The sequence below is a fragment of the Bufo bufo genome, chromosome 4 (assembly GCF_905171765.1).
Source record: "Bufo bufo chromosome 4, aBufBuf1.1, whole genome shotgun sequence".
Taxonomy (NCBI): Eukaryota; Metazoa; Chordata; class Amphibia; order Anura; family Bufonidae; genus Bufo; species Bufo bufo.
The window spans coordinates 624,227,061-624,254,141 of record NC_053392.1 but is presented as its reverse complement, the minus strand read 5'-3'; the positions used below and the strand labels follow the sequence as shown (position 1 = coordinate 624,254,141).

Here is a 27,081-nt window from a genome sequence, read left to right as displayed (position 1 = left end):
TAGGATTAGATACACAGCTCAGCAGACAGTATCACACAGGATAGGATTAGATACACAGCTCAGCAGACAGTATCACACAGGATAGGATTAGATACACAGCTCAGCAGACAGTATCACATAGGATAGCATTAGATACACAGCTCAGCAGACAGTATCACACAGGATAGGATTAGATGCACAGCTCAGCAGACAATATCACACAGGAGAGGATTAGATACACAGCTCAGCAGACAGTATCACACAGGATAGGATTAGATACACAGCTCAGCAGACAATATCACACAGGAGAGGATTAGATGCACAGCTCAGCAGACAGTATCACACAGGATAGGATTAGATACACAGCAGACAGTATCACACAGGATAGGATTAGATACACAGCTCAGCAGACAGTATCACACAGGATCGGATTAGATACACAGCTCAGCAGACAGTATCACACAGGATAGGATTAGATACACAGCTCAGCAGACGGTATCACACAGGATAGGATTAGATACACAGCTCAGCAGACAGTATCACACAGGACAGGATTAGATACACAGCTCAGCAGACAATATCAAACATGATAGGATTAGATACAGAGGCTCAGCAGACAGTATCACACAGGATAGGATTAGATACACAGCTCAGCACACAGTATCACACATGATGGGATTAGATACACAGCTCAGCAGACAGTATCACACATGATGGGATTAGATACACAGCTCAGCAGGCAGTATCACACATAGTGGGATTAGATACAGCGAGTGCCTTAGATGTCTGGGGCATCACTGGAAAAGACCAAGGAAACTCCAGAGGAGATACAGAGATCGGATACCAGCGAGGATCTGTATGCCCCATGCCAATCACTGGGTACGAAGGGCACAAACTGACGCCAGCTCCTCCCATCAGAGGTTAGAGTGGGATTGTTAGTTTGAACCACATCCCCCCACCCTTTATACCTGGCCACCAGGGGGCAGTCTTTTGGGGGCTTCCCCATTTCCAGCCCCAGCAGATCTGCCTCTCCTTCTGACCACTTGACGCCTCCATTGCTCCTCTGTAAGTTTCCGTCATCCTCCGGGTTCATTACTCGCCGATTCTCGTGGTTTATGACGCCATAAACGGCGCGGTGCCGGAGGAAAGCCTTTTTCCGCTTGTAGAGTGATGTAGGACTTGGTTGTAATATATAATGACAAATCCACTCTCTGGGGCAGAGACATAAAGATGCGGAGGAGGAGGAGGGCAGAGAAAGAAGTGGTCCCAGCAGTAATGATGTCACCGGGGTCTGTGCTGCCCCTGATCCCTGGACTGAGGACACACGGTGGAAACATCAGGGGGCAGTGATGCCTCTGCAGCATTAGAAGAAAAATCATAAAAATATGAAATAAAATTCTTCACTTCCAGAAAGTCTGAATTATTTCATCTCTAACAATCACAAATAACAAGGTGAAGGCGCTGACCTGGTCCTGTCTGAGGGGCCTAAAAGACTCAGAGACCTGGGAGTGACCGGGGAGCTGCATACAGAGGAGCCTTATTATCATGGAGCAATCCTGTGTAGACCTCCAGCAGGATGAAAGAGATGGCATTAACTTACCACCCCTCTGATAATGAGATGACTGCTGACCCCGCCCTCTGATAATGAGATGACTGCTGACCCCGCCCGCTGATAATGAGATGACTGCTGACCCCCGCCCTCTGATAATGAGATGACTGCTGACCTCACCCTCTGATAATGAGATGACTCTGCTGACCCCGCCCTCTAATGATAATGAGATGACACTGCTGACCCCGCCCTCTAATGATAATGAGATGACACTGCTGACCCTGCCCTCTAATGATAATGAGATGACTCTGCTGACCCCACCCTCTAATGATAATGAGATGACACTGCTTACCCCACCCTCTAATAATAATGAGATGACTCTGCTAACCCTGCCCTCTAATAATAATGAGATGACACTGCGTGACCCTGCCCTCTAATGATAATGAGATGACTCTGCTGACCCCACCCTCTAATGATAATGAGATGACTCTGCTGACCCCGCCCTCTAATGATAATGAGATGACTCTGCTAACCCTGGCCCTCTAATGATAATGAGATGACACTGCTGACCCCGCCCTCTATTGATAATGAGATGACTCTGCTGACCCCACCCTCTAATGATAATGAGATGACACTGCTGACCCCACCATCTAATGATAATGAGATGACTCTGCTGACCCCACCCTCTAATGATAATGAGATGACTCTGCTGACCCCACCCTCTATTGATAATGAGATGACTCTGCTGACCCCACCCTCTAATGATAATGAGATGACACTGCTGACCCCACCCTCTAATGATAATGAGATGACACTGCTGACCCCGCCCTCTAATGATAATGAGATGACACTGCTGACCCTGCCCTCTAATAATAATGAGATGACTCTGCTGACCCCGCCCTCTAATGATAATGAGATGACTCTGCTGACCCCACCCTCTAATGATAATGAGATGACTCTGCTAACCCTGCCCTCTAATAATAATGAGATGACTCTGCTGACCCCGCCCTCTAATGATAATGAGATGACTCTGCTGACCCCACCCTCTAATGATAATGAGATGACTCTGCTGACCCCACCTTCTAATGATAATGAGATGACACTGCTGACCCCACCCTCTAATGATAATGAGATGACTCTGCTGACCCCACCCTCTAATGATAATGAGATGACTCTGCTGACCCCACCCTCTAATGATAATGAGATGACTCTGCTGGCCGTGTTCTCTGATGATAATTAGATGACTCTGCTTAACCTGCCCTCTATAGATAATAAGGTGATTCCGCTGACTGTGCCCTCTGATGATAATAAGGTGACTGCTGACACTGTTCTCCGATTATAATGAGAAGACTGTGTAGTCCATCCTGTAATGATAGTGAGATGACTCTGCTGACCCCACCCTCTAATGATAATGAGATGACTCTGCTGACCCCACCCTCTAATGATAATGAGATGACACTGCTGACCCCGCCCTCTAATGATAATGAGATGACTCTGCTGACCCCACCATCTAATAATAATGAGATGACTCTGCTGACCCCGCCCTCTAATGATAATGAGATGACTCTGCTAACCCTGCCCTCTAATGATAATGAGATGACACTGCTGACCCCGCCCTCTATTGATAATGAGATGACTCTGCTGACCCCACCCTCTAATGATAATGAGATGACACTGCTGACCCCACCATCTAATGATAATGAGATGGACTCTGCTGACCCCACCCTCTAATGATAATGAGATGACACTGCTGACCCCGCCCTCTAATGATAATGAGATGACTCTGCTAACCCTGCCCTCTAATGATAATGAGATGACACTGCTGACCCCACCCTCTAATGATAATGAGATGACTCTGCTGACCCCACCCTCTAATGATAATGAGATGACTCTGCTGACCCCACCCTCTAATGATAATGAGATGACTCTGCTGACCCCGCCCTCTAATGATAATGAGATGACTCTGCTGACCCCACCCTCTAATGATAAAGAGATGACTCTGCTGGCCGTGTTCTCTGATGATAATTAGATGACTCTGCTTACCTGCCCTCTATAGATAATAAGGTGATTCCGCTGACTGTGCCCTCTGATGATAATAAGGTGACTGCTGACACTGTTCTCCGATTATAATGAGAAGACTGTGTAGTCCATCCTGTAATGATAGTGAGATGACTCTGTTGACTGTGATGATTCTGCTGACGGTGCCCTCTGATGATAATGAGAAGACTGCTTAGCCCACCCTGTAATGATAGTGAGATGACTTTGCTTATTCTCTCCCAGTGTTCGCGGCAAACCTGACAGGTGGGCCTCAAAAACAAGAAGTCCTCAATCTACCGCCCCTTCTCCAGTGTCCACTGTGAAAACTCTACAATATTTACATATTTTTTTTAATGCATATAATACCTGAGAACGTCTTTCTCCTGCCTGTTGATGGATGTCTTTTCTTCTATTAGTCTCTAGTAATTGTATTTCCATCTATTGGATGTGGCACAGAACATGGGGCAGATGACGACCATCACTGATCTCTCAGCCCCTTCTTGACCTCATCTTGTCCATTATATTTGTTGCAGGAACAAGAAGATCCGAATAAACTGGCGACCAGCTGGCCAGACTATTACATCGACAGGATCAACTCCATGGCAGCCGTAAGTGATTCATGGCGCAGATACTTCATCTCCGGTTATTCTGTTTATAATGAGCTCGAGTCAAACTGAAACCAGAAGTCCGGTAGTAAAGCGGAGACGTAACCCTCGTCGCACTGTGCAGGTGTCATCCCGCCGAGGCCGCCAAAAACGAATCATTACCTAAGAACGTGTTTGTGACAACGGACAGCGCCTGCCGATCGGCTCAGTGTCTCAGTCACTTCTCATAAACTAATCAATGCATTTTCCGTAAACGTCCTGCGGATGCATCCACGGATGAGGCTCCAGTCTGTAGAAAACCGCTGACAGGGCTGAAAGCTATAAAAAGTCAATGTAGTCACACATTCACGGTCATGGGTCATTTATAACTGCCATATTGTTTTTATGTCATACCAGCCAGAGGGCCACACATTTTTTAGTGGTAGGGCCACACTCAAATTGTTCCAAGGGCCACATACTTTGGGTTGTCTGATACTCTGTGTTATGCTTAATGTAGATCCTGAGAAGACACAGCATGAGACGGATATCCAAAGGGGACTGAAGAGAGAATCCCTTTGTCATGCTCCACCCCTCTGGCCCTGCCCTAGGAATAATACCTTGTATCAATTTAGCTTAGAGTGCTATTTTAGGTTGCTTACAACAGAACAGTGCCAGCCACAGTACCTCCCATAGCAGTGCCAGCCACAGTACCTCCCATAGCAGTGCCAGCCACAGTACCTCCCATAGCAGTGCCAGCCACAGTACCTCCCATAGCAGTGCCAGCCACAGTACCTCCCATACCAGTGCCAGCCACAGTACCTCCCATAGCAGTGCCAGCCACAGTACCTCCCATAGCAGTAGAGCCACAGTACCTCCCATAGCAGTGCCAGCCACAGTACCTCCCATAGCAGTAGAGCCACAGTACCTCCCATAGCAGTGCCAGCCACAGTACCTCCCATAGCAGTGCCAGCCACAGTACCTCCCATAGCAGTGCCAGCCACAGTACCCCCCATAGCAGTGCCAGCCACAGTGCCCCCTATAGCAGTAGAGCCACAGTGCCTCCCATAGCGGTGCCAGCCACAGTACCTCCCATAGCAGTGCCAGCCACAGTACCTCCCATAGCAGTAGAGCCACAGTACCTCCCATAGCAGTGCCAGCCACAGTACCTCCCATAGCAGTGCCAGCCACAGTACCTCCCATAGCAGTGCCAGCCACAGTACCTCCCATAGCAGTGCCAGCCACAGTGCCCCCTATAGCAGTAGAGCCACAGTGCCTCCCATAGCGGTGCCAGCCACAGTACCTCCCATAGCAGTGCCAGCCACAGTACCTCCCATAGCAGTGCCAGCCACAGTACTCTTCATAGCAGTGCAAGCCATAGTTCCCCCTATAGCAGTGCCCACCACAGTACCCCTATAACAATGATAACCACAGTGCTCTTCATAGCAGTGAGAGACATAGTGCCCCCTATAGCAGTGCCAGCCACAGTGCCCCCATACCAGTGATAATTATAGAGCCTCCCATAACAGTTATAACCATAGTACTCCAGCCACAGTGCCCCATATAGCAGTACCAGCCACAGTGCCCCCTATAGTAGTAGAGCCACAGTGCCCCCTATAGCAGTAGAGCCACAGTGCCCTATATAGAAGTAGAGCCACAGTGCCCCCTATAGTAGTAGAGCCACAGTGCCCCCTATAGCAGTAGAGCCACAGTGCCCTATATAGAAGTAGAGCCACAGTGCCCCCTATAGAAGTAGAGCCACAGTGCCCCCTATAGCAGTAGAGCCACAATGCCCCCATAGCAGTAGAGCCACAGTGCCCCCTATAGCAGTAGAGCCACAGTGCCCCATATAGCAGTAGAGCCACAATGCCCCCATAGCAGTACCAGCCACAGTGCCCCCTATAGCAGTAGAGCCACAGTGCCCCCTATAGCAGTAGAGACACTGTGCCCCCTATAGCAGTAGAGCCACAGTGCCCCCTATAGCAGTAGAGACACTGTGCCCCATATAGCAGTACCAGCCACAGTGCCCCCTTTAGAAGTAGAGCCACAATGCCCCCATAGCAGTAGAGCCACAGTGCCCCCTATAGCAGAAGAGCCACAGTGCCCTATATAGCAGTAGAGCCACAGGGCCCCCTATAGCAGTAGAGACACTGTGCCCCCTATAGCAGTACCAGCCACAGTGCCGCCTATAGCAGTAAAGCCACAGTGCCCCCTATAGCAGTAGAGACACAGTGCCCCCTATAGCAGTAGAGCCACAGTGCCCCCTATAGCAGTAGAGCCACAGTGCCCTATATAGCAGTAGAGCCACAGGGCCCCCTATAGCAGTAGAGACACTGTGCCCCATATAGCAGTAGAGCCACAGTGCCCCCTTTAGCAGTAGAGCCACAGTGCCCCCATAGCAGTAGAGACACAGTGCCCCCTATAGCAGTACCAGCCACAGTGCCCCCTATAGCAGTACAAGCCACAGTTCCCCCTATAGCAGTACCAGCCACAGTGCCCCATATAGCAGTAGAGCCACTGTGCCCCATATTGCAGTACCAGCCACAGTGCCCCCTATAGCAGTAGAGACACTGTGCCCCATATAGCAGTACCAGCCACAGTGCCCCCTTTAGAAGTAGAGCCACAATGCCCCCATAGCAGTAGAGCCACAGTGCCCCCTATAGTAGTAGAGCCACAGTGCCCCCTATAGCAGTACCAGCCACAGTGCCCCTATAGCAGTAGAGCCACAGTGCCCCCTATAGCAGTAGAGACACAGTGCCCCATATAGCAGTACCAGCCACAGTGCCCCCTTTAGCAGTAGAGCCACAATGCCCCATAGCAGTACCAGGCACAGTGCCCCCTCTAGCAGTAGAGACACTGTGCCCCATATAGCAGTACCAGCCACAGTGCCCCCTATAGCAGTACCAGCCACAGTGCCCCCTATAGCCGTACCAGGCACAGTGCCCCTATAGCAGTAGAGCCACAGTGCCCCCTACAGAAGTAGAGCCACAGTGCCCCCTATAGCAGTACCAGCCACAGTGCCCCCTATGTCAGTAGAGCCACAGTGCCCCCTATAGAAGTAGAGCCACAGTGCCCCCTATAGCAGTACCAGCCACAGTGCCCCCTATAGCAGTAGAGACACTGTGCCCCATATAGCAGTACCAGCCACAGTGCCCCCTTTAGCAGTAGAGCCACAATGCCCCCATAGCAGTAGAGCCACAGTGCCCCCTATAGCAGTAGAGCCACAGTGCCCCCTATAGCAGTAGAGCCACAGTGCCCCCTATAGCAGTAGAGCCACAATGCCCCCTATAGCAGTACCAGCCACAGTGCCCCCTATAGCAGTAGAGCCACAGTGCCCCCTATAGAAGTAGAGCCACAGTGCCCCCTATAGCAGTACCAGCCACAGTGCCCCCTATAGCAGTAGAGCCACAGTGCCCCCTATAGCAGTAGAGCCACAGTGCCCCCTATAGCAGTAGAGCCACAGTGCCCCCTATAGAAGTAGAGCAACAGTGCCCCCTATAGCAGTAGAGCCACAGTGCCCCCTATAGCAGTAGAGCCACAGTGCCCCCTATAGCAGTAGAGACACAGTGCCCCCTATAGCAGTAGAGACACTGTGCCCCCTATAGCAGTAGAGCCACAGTGCCCCCTATAGCAGTAGAGACACAGTGCCCCCTATAGAAGTAGAGCCACAGTGCCCCCTATAGCAGTACCAGCCACAGTGCCCCCCATAGCAGTAGAGCCACAGTGCCCCCTATAGCAGTAGAGCCACAGTGCCCCCTATAGCAGTAGAGCCACAGTGCCCCCTATAGAAGTAGAGCCACAGTGCCCCCTATAGCAGTACCAGCCACAGTGCCCCCTATAGCAGTAGAGCCACAGTGCCCCCTATAGAAGTAGAGCCACAGTGCCCCCTATAGCAGTACCAGCCACAGTGCCCCCTATAGCAGTAGAGACACTGTGCCCCATATAGCAGTACCAGCCACAGTGCCCCCTTTAGCAGTAGAGCCACAGTGCCCCCTATAGCAGTAGAGCCACAGTGCCCCCTATAGCAGTAGAGCCACAGTGCCCCCTATAGCAGTAGAGCCACAGTGCCCCCTATAGCAGTAGAGCCACAATGCCCCCTATAGCAGTACCAGCCACAGTGCCCCCTATAGCAGTAGAGCCACAGTGCCCCCTATAGAAGTAGAGCCACAGTGCCCCCTATAGCAGTACCAGCCACAGTGCCCCCTATAGCAGTAGAGCCACAGTGCCCCCTATAGCAGTAGAGCCACAGTGCCCCCTATAGCAGTAGAGCCACAGCACCCCCTATAGAAGTAGAGCAACAGTGCCCCCTATAGCAGTAGAGCCACAGTGCCCCTATAGCAGTAGAGCCACAGTGCCCCCTATAGCAGTAGAGACACTGTGCCCCCTATAGCAGTAGAGACACTGTGCCCCCTATAGCAGTAGAGCCACAGTGCCCCCTATAGCAGTAGAGCCACAGTGCCCCCTATAGAAGTAGAGCCACAGTGCCCCCTATAGCAGTACCAGCCACAGTGCCCCCTATAGCAGTAGAGACACTGTGCCCCTTTAGCAGTAGAGACACAATGCCCCCATAGCAGTAGAGCCACAGTGCCCCCTATAGCAGTAGAGCCACAGTGCCCCCTTTAGCAATAGAGCCACAATACCCCCATAGCAGTAGAGCCACAATGCCCCCATAGCAGTAGAGCCACAGTGCCCCCTATAGCAGTAGAGCCACAATGCCCCCTATAGCAGTACCAGCCACAGTGCCGCCTATAGCAGTACCAGCCACAGTGCCCCCTATAGCAGTACCAGCCACAGTGCCCCCTATAGCAGTACCAGCCACAGTGCCCCCTATAGCAGTACCAGCCACAGTGCCCCCTATAGCAGTAGAGCCACAGTGCCCCCTATAGAAGTAGAGCCACAGTGCCCCCTATAGCAGTAGAGCCACAGTGCCCCCTATAGCAGTAGAGCCACAGTGCCCCCTATAGCAGTAGAGACACTGTGCCCCCTATAGCAGTAGAGACACTGTGCCCCCTATAGCAGTAGAGCCACAGTGCCCCCTATAGCAGTAGAGCCACAGTGCCCCCTATAGAAGTAGAGCCACAGTGCCCCCTATAGCAGTACCAGCCACAGTGCCCCCTATAGCAGTAGAGACACTGTGCCCCCTTAGCAGTAGAGACACAATGCCCCCATAGCAGTAGAGCCACAGTGCCCCCTATAGCAGTAGAGCCACAGTGCCCCTATAGCAGTAGAGCCACAGTGCCCCCTTTAGCAATAGAGCCACAATACCCCCATAGCAGTAGAGCCACAATGCCCCCATAGCAGTAGAGCCACAGTGCCCCCTATAGCAGTAGAGCCACAATGCCCCCTATAGCAGTACCAGCCACAGTGCCCCCTATAGCAGTTACCAGCCACAGTGCCCCTATAGCAGTACCAGCCACAGTGCCCCCTATAGCAGTACCAGCCACAGTGCCCCCTATAGCAGTACCAGCAACAGTACCCCTATAGCAGTACCAGCCACAATGCCCCCTATAGCAGTACCAGCCACAGTGCCCCCTATAGCAGTACCAGCCACAGTGCCCCCTATAGCAGTACCAGCCACAGTGCCCCTATAGCAGTACCAGCCACAGTGCCCCCTATAGCAGTACCAGCCACAGTGCCCCCTATAGCAGTACCAGCCACAGTGCCCCCTATAGCAGTACCAGCCACAGTGCCCCTATAGCAGTACCAGCCACAGTGCCCCCTATAGCAGTACCAGCCACAGTGCTTTACTGGTCCCACCTTGCTGAGCTCCTAACCATCCAGTGATTGATGCGTCCATTGTGCTGCAGAAATTGCTCTTGTCCATTTATCTTCATGTAGAGTCTCCATAAACACAAGATCAGTAATTGCTTTCTTTCATCCGGCTGTTAATATAAATTCCTCATCCATCTCTGGGTTGTACAGTCCCATCTATTACCTCTGTTCTGCCGCACCCTAATTGGGGAATGGTCACATCTAAAAGCCTGTGATGACAGCCGCCGGGGAGCGAAGGAAATGAAGGGCCAAGAATGATTCCACTTTACAGAATGGCTCCTACGTCTGTAACCCCTTCCTGTAATATAAGAACAGTGCCAGTCACAAGAAATCCTCCTGCCCTTTGCCCCAAATCCCAAGCCAATGTGTCCCTGGAGGTGTGAGCCCCCTTCTTCTCCCCCAAGTGCGGTACATTGTATGGGGGCTTGTCATTGGCTGTGTGGTCACTTCGCAGCAGCAGAAGGCTCCCGACTTCACTCTGTCACTCCATGCAGACTGAGGTCTGCCTGCTGAAAAGACCTCCGCTTCTGCCCATAGGGCACACGCCCCCTCTGGCTCTTATAGGGCCAGCGCCCCAGCACCCTACTCTTCATCATCCATTGGCTGTGGTATTTCAGGTACCTTCACCTGTGGGAAGGTGCCTGAGCAGATAGGTTCCTGCTAGGTGTACTGTATCCTGTTGTCTGTCCGTGTACTGACCTCCTGCCTGTTTACTGTATTCTGCTCCTCTGCTGCCTGGCCTGACCTGTACCTAACCGTTCATATAGGGCCAGCGCCCCCAGCACCCTACTCTTCATCATCCATTGGCTGTGGTATTTCAGGTACCTTCACCTGTGGGAAGGTGCCTGAGCAGATAGGTTCCTGCTAGGTGTACTGTATCCTGTTGTCTGTCCATGTACTGACCTCCTGCTGTTTACTGTATTCTGCTCCTCTGCTGCCTGGCCTGACCTGTACCTAACCGTTCTTATAGGGCCAGCGCCCCAGCACCCTACTCTTCATCATCCATTGGCTGGCAACCCTGGGGTATTTCAGGTACCTTCCCCTGTGGGAAGGTGCCTGAGCAGATAGGTTCCTGCTAGGTGTACTGTATCCTGTTGTCTGTCCATGTACTGACCTCCTGCCTGTTTACTGTATTCTGCTCCTCTGCTGCCTGGCCTGACCTGTACCTAACCGCTCTATTGATCCTACTCTGCCTTCCCCTGACCTTGGATCGATACCTGTATTTAGCGTTGAGAGAATCAAGTAGAATTCGATCAGAATTTCAGGAAAAATTTGATTCTCCATCCATCCGAATTTCCTGACGCTTCGTGGTAACGAATCGATTTTTCCTGAAATGGTGTCAAGAAAAACAAAACATACTCATCTCATCCATTTCTCATGGAAAAGCTGTCGCAAGCCATCTTGATTGAAAAAAAAACTGCGCCAAATCCATCGCGCGCTGACGTGTGACCTCACCATGTCAGCGCGCTGGCCAGGCGCGGGGACGTCATCGCTTCAGCGCACGTTTTCTCCAATCAAGATGGCTGCGACAGCTTCTCCGTGATCAAATGGACGAGGTGTGTATTTTTTTTTAACCCCTGAAAGGCCTCAATGTGACTCTCTCAGATGCCACGATCAGCATTGAACGCGGCATCTGAGAGGTTCAATGACAGGGGAGGCACAATCGCCGTTCCCATCATTGCACCCGCTACATACAGTGGAAACGCGATTCGTGACGAAGCACCTTGTAACGAATCTGAATTTCTTGCCGAAGTTGAATAGAATTTTTGAAAACGTCGCTCATCACTACCTGTATTGTAGGCTCTGCGCCGGCCCTGACCTTGGCCTGTGCTTGACTACGATTCTGCCTGACCCTCGTGGGTCAGCTGTCAATCACACAGAGACTGCTCCTGGAGGCAGTAGTCCCCGCAGAGAAGGGTAAAAACCAGGGGACCTCCGGCATAGCACCCTTAGGAGTAGCCCATAGCAAAATGTGGCGGTTCAGCACCCACATGCTGTTTTCTCCAAATCTTCCCCTTTTTCTTTAGCTTTTTCAGCTTTGATTCCTGGGGCATTCGGCTTCTAGGACAACAGTGACAACGAGATGACTTTTCCCATTCCTAATGAGGTCTCCATTGTATGCCCAGCGTCAGTAGGAGGCCCAGGCAATGTAAAGCAGACAGAGTTCAGGGTCCGCAAATACAGCTGCCACCAGCCCATCCGGCCCCTGCAAAACCTGCTTCTAATCTGGAGCTTCCCATGGATAGGTCTGGGGCCTTCCGTCATCTCTCGGCTGTATTCCCGCTACATCGTACCGCAATGTGCGTTGAATAATTCAGTAGGTCTCAGCTGACGAGTGACATTGGTGGGAAATCTCTGCGTTAACAGCTGGGATTATTGGGTTCACGAGCTGGAGCTGCATGTGACGTGTCAAAGCTTCACCACTTCCCAGGGCACCTGGAAAGCATTGCCAAGGTCTGGTAGAAGCAGCTGTTCCATCAGCTGCCGGAATTTAACCCACTGCCTGCTGGAAGACAGAAAAAGCAAATGCTAGGACTTCAGCGTTTGTTACGTTGTTGCACCGGCGGTTGGCTACATTGTTGGATAGACGCCTCTGCCCCACGCGTACCAGCGAGGGATCCCACAGAAATGCGGAGCAAAGAGACTGGAAGCTTTCTGACATTGTATCTGTATAGAATAAACTGCCCTTTAAATGTAAGCCCCTCCGCCGCTCACGTCCTTCTGTCTCCTCCACAGATGCAGACGGTTTACCCGCCTTTGATGAGGAAGATACAGAGACGAGAATAAATTGTAGAAGACTTGAAGACGGCGCTCCGGACCCAACCGATGAGGTTCAGCCCCTGACATTATGTGACATCACTGCTCCTGTGTGATGACATCATGAAACCTTGCCTTGACTTCTGGAAAATGCAGATTTCCTATTAGAAACATGAAACTTTTTTCCTTCTCATTCCATAGGTGACAATAGTTGCTGTTACATTGTATGCCGCGCACTGTCACACATCAGCATTTGTTACAATGTTGCATGCATAGTATCAGTGATCCGTTGTTTCTACTTGCCACCCAGTCTTTGCCTACATTTTTGCATACATGACAGCAGTGTTCATTACACTGTTGGGGCTCGTTCACACCACCGTTGGTGTCCCGTGCGCGGGCACCATCTTCTGTGGGGCAGGCGCATGGGGATCACAGACCCACTCACTTGAATGGGTCCGCGATCCTCCGTTCCGCAAAATGATAGAGCATGTTCTATCTTTTTGCGGTGCAGAGGCACGGAACGGAAACCCAGAAAGCACTCCATAGTGTTCCGTTCCGTGCATCTGTTCCTCATCTCCGGATTTGCCGACTTATTGAAATGAATGGGTCCGCAACGGAACGGAGCCCATGTATTGCGGATTCGCAAATGCGGTCCGCAATACGGGAACGGGACACCAACGGTCGTGCGAACGAGCCCTTGGGCACATGACATCAACCTTTGTTCCATTGTTGCATACATTGTGCCAGTATTTATTGCAGGCTTGTATTCAGGACAATAGTTTTTGCTACATTGTTGCATTATATGACATGGTCTTTGTTACATTGTTGTACACACGGCAGCAGTGTTTATTACATTTGTGGACATGCGACACCTGTCTTTGTTCATTGTTGCATGCATTGCACCAGTATTTGTAGCATTCTTGCGTACATGACTATAGTGTTTGCTACACTGTTGCATATAGGACATTGGTCTTTGTTCCATTGTTGCATACATTGTGCCAGTATTTATTGCAGGCTTGTATTCAGGACAATAGTGTTTGCTACATTGTTGCATATAGGACATTGGTCTTTGTTCCATTGTTGCATACTTTACACCAGTGTTTAATGCTTACATGTCACCGGTCTTTGTTATATTGTTACACACACGACACGGATCATTGTTACATTGGTACATACACCGGCTCATTGTTACGTTATTACCCATAACACTTGCCTTCATTACATTTTTACACCCTGTATATTATACCAGGGTTTGTTGCAATACATGACATTGATCTTTGTTGCACGCTTTTCCAGCCTTTGTTACACACGTGAGAAATTGTTACATACATGACACCAGCCTTTCATAATTTGTTACATTGTTACACACGTGAAATGGTTCTTTGTTACATACAGGACACTGGTGTTTGTTACATTGTTACACACTTGACACCAGTCTTTCATACGTTGTTGCATACATGACACTGGTGTTTGTTACATTGTTGCTTCCCTATTTCCCGGAGAACAGTGTCCCTCTGTGAATGCCGAGAGTTTTCTGTGAGAAGAGGCCGCAGTTAATGAGTAAATCGCATTAGATTGATACGAGGACCACGGTTCACTTCATGACTTCTCTGATAAATGGATCTTTTTGTGACCGGATTCGGCGTCTCATTATCCTCTGTTAGCGGAGGCCTCGCCGGTTCTGGGCCATTAACCCTAATAACAGGAGAAATAGCTACAAGACATTCCCACACTAATTATGTCATGGAGCCCAAGCCTCCAGATATCAACTCTTAGCCCCCCGAAACTGACGAAACCATTCGCAATCTCAGACAAATACGCAATCCGGCCCTCACCCCGCGACGCCCGTCGTGAAAGAGGCCTTAGTGTTACCGTTTAATATCATGCCTATGAAGAAAACATAACTGGTAGAATATAGCGGACTCGTTAGTCATGGATGGTGATCAGTAAAAGCGTAATAAATAATGGCAAACCCCCCCCCCCCCCCCCCTTCATTATAGTAATATATTCCTTTTTTATCCTTCCTATGAAGGAAACATCTTTTAAGAGAATCCTATCATTCCAACATTTCCAAGGCAGGTCTATGGTGTGGAGGTAAGTCTTCTGCCTGCTCTACAGAAGGTCTGGGGTTCAAATCATATCAGAGTTCATTTAGTTTCTTTAGTAATGGTCTCTTTAAAGGGTTTCTATCACTTCGTTTCTACCTATTTAGCTTTCAGACACTAGCGATCCGCTAGTGTCTGCTCTATCTAACCATCCTAATATAAGAGTTTATTGTCCTGCCGTTTAGCTAAAAAAATAACTTATATAGATATGCAAATGAGCCTCTAGGTGCTATGGGGGCGTGATAGGCACCTAGAGGCTCCAGTCTACCTTAACAAACTGCCGCCGCCCAGCGCGTCCCTCCAGCCCGCCCATCTCCTCCGGAATGCGATGCTCCTCGTATTCGGCGCATGCGCAGTGAATGTCTGATCGCTTCCCTGCTCAGACATCTCCACTGCGCCTGTTCCTCGGAGCACTATGACGTCATCGGCGCAGGCGCAGTGGAGATGTCTGAGCAGGGAAGCGATCAGACATCTCCACTGCGCCTGCGCCGAATACGAGGAGCATCGCATTCCGGAGGAGATGGGCGGGCTGGAGGGACGCGCTGGGCGGCGGCAGTTTGTTAAGGTAGACGGAGCCTCTAGGTGCTAATCACGCCCCCATAGCACCTAGAGGCTCATTTGCATATCTATATAAGTTATTTTTTTAGCTAAACGGCAGGACAATAAACTCTTATATTAGGATGGTTAGATAAAGCAGACACTAGCGGATCGCTAGTGTCTTGAAAGCTAAATAGGTGAAACGAAGTGATAGAAACCCTTTAATGGGCTGGACATGACCATAAAGGGGTCGTCTGACTTCAGTAAGTGGCATTTATTATGTAGAGAAAGGTAATACAAGGGCACTTACTAATGTATTGTGATTCTCCATATTGCTTCCTTTGCTGTCTGGATTCATTTTTCCATCACATTATACACTGCTCGTTTCCATGGTTACGACCACCCTGCAAATCATCAGCGGTGATTCGTGCTTGCACACTATAGGAAAAAAGCACTAGCCTATATCCACTCCCATGGTCCCGGCCACCAGAGAGGCTGATGCTTTTTCCTATAGTGTGCAAGCACGACCACCGCTGATGGATTGCAGGGTGGTCGTAACTATAGAAACGAGCGGTGTATAATGGGATGGAAAAATGAATCAGCCAGCAAGGAAGCAATATGGAGAATGACAATACATTAGTAAGTGGCTTGTATTACCTTTCTCTACATGGTGAATGCAACTTATTGAAGTGAGACAACCCTTTAAAGAGGACCTCTCCCCGCTCCTGACCTGCCTGGTTTAATAGCTTCATGCATCCCCCATGTAATAACAATTCTGGATCATCTATTCTTATGTCTCTATGTTGTGCCATTCCTCTATTATTCCTGCTAGAAGTTATGAATGAATTGCTAGCAGTCTGCAGTAAAGGGTACAGAGGGGAGGTAACCAGTAAGGTACAGAGGGGAGGTAACCAGTAAGGTACAGAGGGGAGGTAACCAGTAAGGTACAGAGGGGAGGTAACCAGTAAGGTACAGAGGGGAGGTAACCAGTAAGGTACAGAGGGGTGGTAACCAGTTGGGGGCGTGTCCCTGCACAGACTGACTCTATCCAATCAGTGCTGCTATTGTCAGACTGTGCAGGGACACGCCCCCAACTGGTTACCTCCCCTCTATACCCCTTACTGCAGACTGCTAGCAATTCATTCGTAGGTTCTAGCAGGAATAATAGAGGAATGGCACAACATACAGACATAAGAATAGATGCTCCAGAATTGTTATTACATGGGGGATGCATGAAGCTATTAAACCGGGCAGGTCAGGAGCGGGGAGAGGTCCTCTTTTAAAGCTACCTATAGGTGGCATCCCAGGGACCAATTTCTTCCTTTTATCCAATGACTCATCCCTTTATCTGACAGTAGTTATGGGGCGGTCTCGGACTAATATACTGCTCTATATAAAGGCTTACTACGGACATTGAACCCCTCCTCGAGGGCCGGTGTCAATGTATCTAAATGTTACCCTCCATGATCCAAGTTAATCAGTTTAAAGACCACCAATAAAAAGTGTTTATGACGCTGGCACGGAAAATGACGGATGCCACCCCCCCTCCTCCCCGGTGCAGCCTAAGCCGCCTCCGAAATGCCCATGTTCGTTGGCAGCCGGCGTCCCTTGTAAGCGGAGATGTCTTGTAGATGCAGAGTCTGCTCCTGGCTCTTAAGGGGGTCGCTTGTCACCACAAGACAACTTCATCACCTAGGGAAAGGGAGCGCGGCCCAAGCTGTGGATGTGTCCGGCCCGCCTCGCAGAATTAAGCTGTTGCAGCTGCGCTCATCCCAAGGAGTGGATCTGTTAATAATCAGAGTCGGCCTCCGCTCGCATGCCGAGGTCTTCACTTGGTTTGCAGCGAACTCTTCTTTTAAGCCCTTGGCGCAGACTTAAAAACCTTTTAATGGCTGAACGCGGCCCAAGTTTTCTTGTTAGGGGCTTGTGTCTCAACTAATTTCCAGAGACCTCAACTCGTTAGCTGCCAAATGGGAGGGAGTCCAGCGGCCGGAGCGGAGCCAAGTCCGAAATACTAATGGAAATGATGCCGGCAAGCTGTGCTACATTCAGAGAAAGAGGAGCCTGGTGCAACAATGTATAGAGATGATACACAGTGACATCCATCATCCCGGATCTGGCATCGATTAGTTGTGCCTAATATAGTAACGCTATCTCATGCCGACTGAATCCTGCGTCTGGCCGAGGTGATGTCAGGAGATGGGGTCTGATACTTCAGATTTCACAGGACCTACCCCCCCCCCCCCCCCCCACCCCAACCTACTGTAACTCCCAGTTTATAGTGCTGCTGTTATGCACTTGGGCACCAAAATTATACTCCAGAGCAGCAGTCACAATTCAGTTGATTGCAAGAGGAAATACATTTGTTAGCAGAGACATCGCAAATAGTTCACCTGACCGCAATAATGCAGGTGACAGCAGCTGAGTGATGTAATATGGTAACTGCACCAGCAGAATAGTGAGTACAGCTCTGGAGTATAATACAGGATGTAACTCAGGATCAGTACAGGATAAATAATGTATGTACACAGTGACTGCACCAGCAGAATAGTGAGTGCAGCTCTGGAGTATAATACAGGATGTAACTCAGGATCAGTACAGGATAAGTAATGTATGTACACAGTGACTGCACCAGCAGAATAGTGAGTGCAGCTCTGGAGTATAATACAGGATGTAACTCGGGATCAGTACAGGATAAGTAATGTATGTACACAGTGACTGCACCAGCAGAATAGTGAGTGCAGCTCTGGGGTATAATACAGGATGTAATGCAGGATCAGTACAGGATAAGTAATGTATGTACACAGTGACTGCACCAGCAGAATAGTGAGTGCAGCTCTGGAGTATAATACAGGATGTAACTCAGGATCAGTACAGGATAAGTAATGCATGTACACAGTGACTGCACCCAGCAGAATAGTGAGTGCAGCTCTGGAGTATAATACAGGATGTAACTCAGGATCAGTACAGGATAAGTAATGTATGTACACAGTGACTGCACCAGCAGAATAGTGAGTGCAGCTCTGGAGTATAATACAGGATGTAACTCAGGAATCAGTACAGGATAAGTAATGCATGTACACAGTGACTGCACCAGCAGAATAGTGAGTGCAGCTCTGGAGTATAATACAGGATGTAACTCAGGATCAGTACAGGATAAGTAATGTATGTACACAGTGACTGCACCAGCAGAATAGTGAGTGCAGCTCTGGAGTATAATACAGGATGTAACTCAGGATCAGTACAGGATAAGTAATGTATGTACACAGTGACTGCACCAGCAGAATAGTGAGTGCAGCTCTGGGTATAATACAGGAGGTAACTCAGGATCAGTACAGGATAAGTAATGTATGTACACAGTGACTCCACCAGCAGAATAGTGAGTGCAGCTCTGGAGTATAATACAGGATGTAACTCAGGATCAGTACAGGATAAGTAATGTATGTACACAGTGACTGCACCAGCAGAATAGTGAGTGCAGCTCTGGAGTATAATACAGGATGTAACTCAGGATCAGTACAGGATAAGTAATGTATGTACACAGTGACTGCACCAGCAGAATAGTGAGTGCAGCTCTGGAGTATAATACAGGATGTAACTCAGGATCAGTACAGGATAAGTAATGTATGTACACAGTGACTGCACCAGCCAGAATAGTGAGTGCAGCTCTGGAGTATAATACAGGATGTAACTCAGGATCAGTACAGGATAAGTAATGTATGTACACAGTGACTGCACCAGCAGAATAGTGAGTGCAGCTCTGGAGTATAATACAGGATGTAACTCAGGATCAGTACAGGATAAGTAATGTATGTACACAGTGACTCCACCAGCAGAATAGTGAGTGCAGCTCTGGAGTATAATACAGATGTAACTCAGGATCAGTACAGGATAAGTAATGTATGTACACAGTGACTGCACCAGCAGAATAGTGAGTGCAGCTCTGGAGTATAATACAGGATGTAACTCAGGATCAGTACAGGATAAGTAATGTATGTACACAGTGACTGCACCAGCAGAATAGTGAGTGCAGCTCTGGAGTATAATACAGGATGTAACTCAGGATCAGTACCAGGATAAGTAATGTATGTACACAGTGACTGCACCAGCAGAATAGTGAGTGCAGCTCTGGAGTATAATACAGGATGTAACTCAGGATCAGTACAGGACAAGTAATGTATGTACACAGTGACTGCACCAGCAGAATAGTGAGTGCAGCTCTGGAGTATAATACAGGATGTAACTAAGGATCAGTACAGGATAAGTAATGTATGTACACAGTGACTGCACCAGCAGAATAGTGAGTGCAGCTCTGGAGTATAATACAGGATGTAACTCAGGATCAGTACAGGATAAGTAATGTATGTACACAGTGACTGCACCAGCAGAATAGTGAGTGCAGCTCTGGAGTATAATACAGGATGTAACTCAGGATCAGTACAGGATAAGTAATGTATGTACACAGTGACTGCACCAGCAGAATAGTGAGTGCAGCTCTGGAGTATAATACAGGATGTAACTAAGGATCAGTACAGGATAAGTAATGTATGTACACAGTGACTGCACCAGCAGAATAGTGAGTGCAGCTCTGGAGTATAATACAGGATGTAACTCAGGATCAGTACAGGATAAGTAATGTATGTACACAGTGACTGCACCAGCAGAATAGTGAGTGCAGCTCTGGAGTATAATACAGGATGTAACTCAGGATCAGTACAGGACAAGTAATGTATGTACACAGTGACTGCACCAGCAGAATAGTGAGTGCCAGCTCTGGAGTATAATACAGGATGTAACTAAGGATCAGTACAGGATAAGTAATGTATGTACACAGTGACTGCACCAGCAGAATAGTGAGTTGCAGCTCTGGAGTATAATACAGGATGTAACTCAGGATCAGTACAGGATAAGTAATGTATGTACACAGTGACTCCACCAGCAGAATAGTGAGTGCAGCTCTGGAGTATAATACAGGATGTAACTCAGGATCAGTACAGGATAAGTAATGTATGTACACAGTGACTGCACCAGCAGAATAGTGAGTGCAGCTCTGGTGTATAATACAGGATGTAAACTCAGGATCAGTACAGGATAAGTAATGTATGTACACAGTGTAACTCAGGATCAGTATTGGAATGTGGCTCCCCTTTTTTGTATATTAATTCTACATGTATACTACAGGATGATGTTTAGGGATAGAAATGTCCTTTATGTTTGTTATAAGAACTCCGATGACAATACCATAATGGGGAGTGTAGCTCTGTCATCTACTATAGGTTCTACTGGATCAGTGCCAAAAGCTAAATTCCCATCATCTCTCCTGTAGAAATTCTACATAAGGATCTGTTTAGTCGTCTTGGATGTAGAAGGACAGGATCTTCATGAGTCTCGGGTAGTAGATTCATCCTGGTTCTTGTGTTGCTGTTCTTGGCTGTCGTTGGTGGCAATTCATTAAAATAGAACAGTCTTCCCGCTCTGTTACTGTGGAGATGATGTGGTTTACAGCAACATTTGCTTCAAGGTGTCTGTCATGCCACGTTTCTCCTCAAGCTCCAGATCAAATCATACAAGATTCCAGATGTTTAGGATTCAAGGAGCGGATGTAGTCACCAGGACTAATTGTGTATGGACGGGATCCTACCCTGAACGTGTGGGTACAATGGAGGGTGGTGGGTCGTGTGTCGCCTCTTACAAGTACAAATTACTGCTCTGCCTTCCCAAATAAATACATCGCAGGCAACAGGCGTCCAAACCGCTGGAAATGATGGAGCATGGCAAGCGTCCCTCTGGAGACCTACCTGAGGAATCAACGAGTGTCAGGGGAGGCCCAGATGGTTTCCATCAACAGAGGTTTCCAAACAGGACATTTTTAGACTTGTAGGAAGAAAACAAAGGACGTTCTGTTGGATACATGGGTATAGAGCCAGGTAGGAGGTTACTGGGACTGGCAGCCAATGTAACCACAGGGACCCCTGCACCAGGACCGAGGTCAGAACAGGAACAGCTGGTGACTATGTCTCAATGATGGACAGGGACAGCCTACACAGTGATGTCACAGTACAGGGATAATAAACACAGTGATGTCACAGTACAGAGATAATAAACACAGTGATGTCACAGTACAGAGATAATAAACACAGTGATGTCACAGTACAGAGATAATACACACAGTGATGTCACAGTACATGGATAATAAACACAGTGATGTCACAGTACAGGGATAATAAACACAGTGATGTCACAGTACAGGGATAATAAACACAGTGATGTCACAGTACAGGGATAATAAACACAGTGATGTCACAGTACAGGGATAATAAACACAGTGATGTCACAGTACAGGGATAATAAACACAGTGATGTCACAGTACAGAGATAATAAACACAGTGATGTCACAGTACATGGATGATAAACACAGTGATGTCACAGTACATGGATAATAAACACAGCGATGTCACAGTACAGGGATAATAAACACAGTGATGTCACAGTACATGGATAATAAACACAGTGATGTCACAGTACATGGATAATAAACACAGTGATGTCCACAGTACGAGGATAATAAACACAGTGATGTCACAGTACAGGGATAATAACACAGTGATGTCACAGTACAGGGATAATAAAACACAGCGATGTCACAGAACGAGGATAATAAACACAGTGATGTCACAGTACAGGGATAATAAACACAGTGATGTCACAGAACAGGGATAATAAACACAGTGATGTCACAGTACAGAGATAATAAACACAGTGATGTCACAGTACATGGATGATAAACACAGTGATGTCACAGTACATGGATAATAAACACAGCGATGTCACAGTACAGGGATAATAAACACAGTGATGTCACAGTACATGGATAATAAACACAGTGATGTCACAGTACAGGGATAATAAACACAGTGATGTCACAGTACGAGGATAATAAACACAGTGATGTCACAGTACAGGGATAATAAACACAGTGATGTCACAGTACAGGGAGATTACACAGTGATGTCACAGTACAGGGATAATAAACACAGTGATGTCACAGTACAGGGATAATAAACCACAGTGATGTCACAGTACAGAGATAATAAACACAGTGATGTCACAGTACAGGGATAATAAACACAGTGATGTCACAGTACAGGGATAATAAACACAGTGATGTCACAATACAGGGATAATAAACACAGTGATGTCACAGTACAGAGATAATAAACACAGTGATGTCACAGTACAGGGATAATAAACACAGTGATGTCACAGTACAGGGATAATAAACACAGTGATGTCACAGTACAGGGATACTAAACACAGTGATGTCAAAGTACAGAGATAATAAACACAGTGATGTCACAGTACATGATGATAAACACAGTGATGTCACAGTACAGAGATAATAAACACAGTGATGTTACAGTACAGAGATAATAAACACAGTGATGTCACAGTACAGGGAGATAAACACAGTGATGTCACAGTACAGGGATAATAAACACAGTGATGTCACAGTACATGGATAATAAACACAGTGATGTCACAGTACATGATAATAAACACAGTGATGTCACAGTACAATGGATAATAAACACAGTGATGTCACAGTACAGGGATAATAAACACAGTGATGTCACAGTACAGAGATAATAAACACAGTGATGTCACAGTACAGAGATAATAAACACAGTGATGTCACAGTACAGGGATAATAAACACAGTGATGTCACAGTACAGGGATAATAAACACAGTGATGTCACAGTACATGGATAATAAACACAGTGATGTCACAGTACAGGGATAATAAACACAGTGATGTCACAGTACATGGATAATAAACACAGTGATGTCACAGTACAGAGATAATAAACACAGTGATGTCACAGTACATGGATAATAAACACAGTGATGTCACAGTACATGGATAATAAACACAGTGATGTCACAGTACAGGGATAATAAACACAAGTGATGTCACAGTACCTGGATAATAAACACAGTGATGTCACAGTACAGAGATAAAAACACAGTGATGTCACAGTACAGGGATAATAAACACAGTGATGTCACAGTACAGGGATAATAAACACAGTGATGTCACAGTACAGAGATAATAACCACAGTGATGTCACAGTACAGGGATAATAAACACAGTGATGTCACAGTACAGGGATAATAAACACAGTGATGTCACAGTACAGAGATAATACACACAGTGATGTCACAGTACAGAGATAATAAACACAGTGATGTCACAGTACAGAGATAATAAACACAGTGATGTCACAGTACAGAGATAATAAACACAGTGATGTCACAGTACAGAGATAATAAACACAGTGATGTCACAGTACAGGGATAATAAACACAGTGATGTCACAGTAAGGGATAATAAACACAGCGATGTCACAGTACAGAGATAATAAACACTGTGATGTCACAGTACAGGGATAATAAAACGCAGTGATGTCACAGTACAGGGATAATAAACACAGTGATGTCACAGTACAGGGATAATAAACACAGTGATGTCACAGTACAGAGATAATAAACACAGTGATGTCACAGTACAGAGATAATAACACAGTGATGTCACAGTACAGGGATAATAAACACAGTGATGTCACAGTACAGGGATAATAAACACAGTGATGTCACAGTAAAGCAATAATAAGCACAGTGGTATTATTTGGGTACTGTGTGGTGGTATTAGTTGAGCACCGGGGTGCTGGTATTATTAGGTGATTGCACAGTGATATTATATTAGACTTACAAATCTTATTGTGATACTTTTATATTATATATGATTGTATTACCTGCAGGGCTGTGAAGTCGGAGTCTATATTGACTGGTCTTGGGACTCCAGCTGCGGGTTTCAAATGAAAACACTAAATATCACATATTATTTATATATTTCATGTAATTATTTATTAAATGCATAGTTTGTGTCATATTTCTTTGCATAGCAATTTAGGAAAGTTTAGAAGTTTGAATGATATCAATATATGTTATGTCCAAAGCCCCTAATGATCAAGAGTCATTGATAACTATCGGGACTGAGGAGTCGGAGTCCCTTTTGGGCGGTTGGAATAGAAGCCCTGAGAGCAGTATTGTTTGGGCACCACATGGCAATATTATGTATCGTATTTCCTCTATGGTGGTGGTTATGTTATGTGGGCACCGGGTGATTAATGTTAAGGACTATTTTTGTATTTCTGATACAGATTGTGACTTTTTAATATACTGTTGCTATAATTGTACAGTTTCCATTTTTACTCTTCGTTTATTGAAGATTCTCCCATAACCTTCTTCCAAAATAAGGGGACTGGACAAAAATGAGAGAATGTTTGGCTCGTGGCCACCCCAGATCTGGATCCAGTTCTGCTCCCTTCCACGTGGACAGTCAGAATACAGGAGGTTAATGAGAGTCAAAGTCTTAGGGATCAGACCGGAGACATATTCTGGATGGAGTCCAATGAGGTTTCCACTCATGGAGTCATAAACAATATATAATATAAAATATTATGCAACGTGATATCATTATATACAATATTTAATATGTGCAATATAATAGCAGATATAGTAATGAGACAAAGTACAACATCATGAATGGAAGACTTTCCCCCTACACTTGTAGACCCAGATTTGTGTATTTGATACAATGTGATACTTGGTCTTTGTTCATCCTGAGACGCCCGTCTCATGTCTTCTCCGGCAGGTTGTCACCAGGTTCATAGAGCTGGATGGTTTGACTTGCCTCTTGAATTTCCTGAAGAGCATGGATTACGAGACAGCGGAGAGCCGCATACACACATCCGTTATAGGATGCATGAAGGCTCTGATGAACAACTCCCAGGGACGGGCGCACGTTTTAGCGCATCCTGAGTGCATCAATATCATCTCCCAGAGTTTACGGACTGAGAACATCAAAACCAAGATCGCCGTTCTGGAGATCCTGGGGGCGGTCTGCCTGGTACCGGATGGGCATAAGAAAGTCCTGCAAGCCATGCTCACTACCAGGTGTACGCTGCCGACGCACCAGGTTTCAGGTAAGGTAAATAAATTAGGTTATTTAAAGGGGTTCTGCCATGATTGATGTAAAAAATGAAAATCAGACATCATGTAGTAGAGGACAATACCTAACAAAGCACCAGCCCTGCACATTGGGCCACAGATCTCCACATTCACTGCTGCAATTGCTCAGGGGACGTTTCCTATCTGCTGCAGCTCTCTCCCTATCACAGCTCAGGGGGCCATGTCCTTTCTGCTGCACCTCTTGCCTATCACAGCTCAGGGGGCATGTCCTTTCTGCTGCACCTCTCTGCTATCACAGCTCAGGGTCTATGTCCTTTCTGCTGCACCTCTCTGCCTATCACAGCTCAGGGGGCATGTCCTTTCTGCTGCACCTCTCTGCCTATAACAGCTCAGGGGGCATGTCCTTTCTGCTGCACCTCTCTGCCTATCACAGCTCAGGGGTCTATGTCCTTTCTGCTGCACCTCTCTGCCTATCACAACTCAGGGGGCTTGTCCTTTCTGCTGCACTTCTCTGCCTATCACAAGTCAGGGGGCTTGTCCTTTCTGCTGCACCTCTCTGTCTATCACAGCTCAGGGGGCATGTCCTTTCTGCTGCACCTCTCTGCCTATCACAGCTCAGGGGGCATGTCCTTTCTTCTACACCTCTCTGCCTATCACGGCTCAGGGGGAATGTCCTTTCTGCTGCACCTCTCTGCCTATCACAGCTGAGGGTCTATGTCCTTTCTGCTGCACCTCTCTGCCTATCACAACTCAGGGGGCTTGTCCTTTCTGCTGCACCTCTCTGCCTATCACAACTCAGGGGGCTTGTCCTTTCTGCTGCACCTCTCTGCCTATCACAGCTCAGGGAGCATGTCCTTTCTGCTGTAGATCTCTCCCTTTCACAGCTCAGGGGGCATGTCCTTTCTGCTGCACCTCTCTGCCTATCACAGCTCAGGGAGCATGTCCTTTCTGCTGTAGATCTCTCCCTTTCACATCTCAGGGGGCATGTCCTTTCTGCTGCACCTCTCTGCCTATCACAGCTCAGGGGACATGTCCTTTCTGCTGCACCTCTCTGCCCTATCACAGCTCAGGGGGCTTGTCCTTTCTGCTGCACCTCTCTGCCTATCACAGCCCAGGGGGCATGTCCTTTCTGCTGCGCCTCTCTGCCTATCACAGCTCAGGGGGCGTGTCCTTTCTGCTGCACCTCTCTGCCTATCACAACCCAGGGGGCATGTCCTTTCTGCTGCGCCTCTCTGCCTATCACAGCTCAGGGGGCATGTCCTTTCTGCTGCGCCTCTCTGCCTATCACAACCCAGGGGGCATGTCCTTTCTGCTGCGCCTCTCTGCCTATCACAGCTCAGGGGGAGTGTCCTTTCTGCTGCAGTTCTCCCCCTGTAACTTCCACAGCTTCTAAAAGAATTACCAATAAGAACCTCACATCACCATACACAACTGAAGGAAACTAACCAACCTACATGAATGATGCCAAAAGCTAAAAAAAAAGTAAGGAAACAAACAACCGATAGATTAATAACATATAAATGTTTATTGGAATCCACATCACATAATTATTGAAATATATAGCACAGCGAAAAATAAAAGGGCCCTATATTACTGGTAATAGCATAGACCCGCCACTGAGTACGGAAACAAACAGGACCAGATATATAATATTATTGGCCCAGTACCAAATATTACTAAATCTTACAGAAAAATAAAAATACATAAGCAACAGCCATACAGCCAAATAT

At 47.5% G+C, this 27,081-nt stretch overlaps 1 protein-coding gene across 1 annotated transcript in view; it reads left to right on the top strand.

The window, feature by feature from the left end:
• DAAM2 (dishevelled associated activator of morphogenesis 2) overlaps positions 1-27,081 on the top strand; it is a 278,066-nt gene that overhangs the window by 134,107 nt on the left and 116,878 nt on the right. The window contains 6 exon segments of the mRNA XM_040430767.1: positions 4,099-4,177; positions 12,661-12,694; positions 12,696-12,768; positions 25,035-25,323; positions 25,326-25,346; positions 25,349-25,365. Of these exon segments, the coding sequence (XP_040286701.1) occupies positions 4,099-4,177; positions 12,661-12,694; positions 12,696-12,768; positions 25,035-25,323; positions 25,326-25,346; positions 25,349-25,365 (513 nt within the window).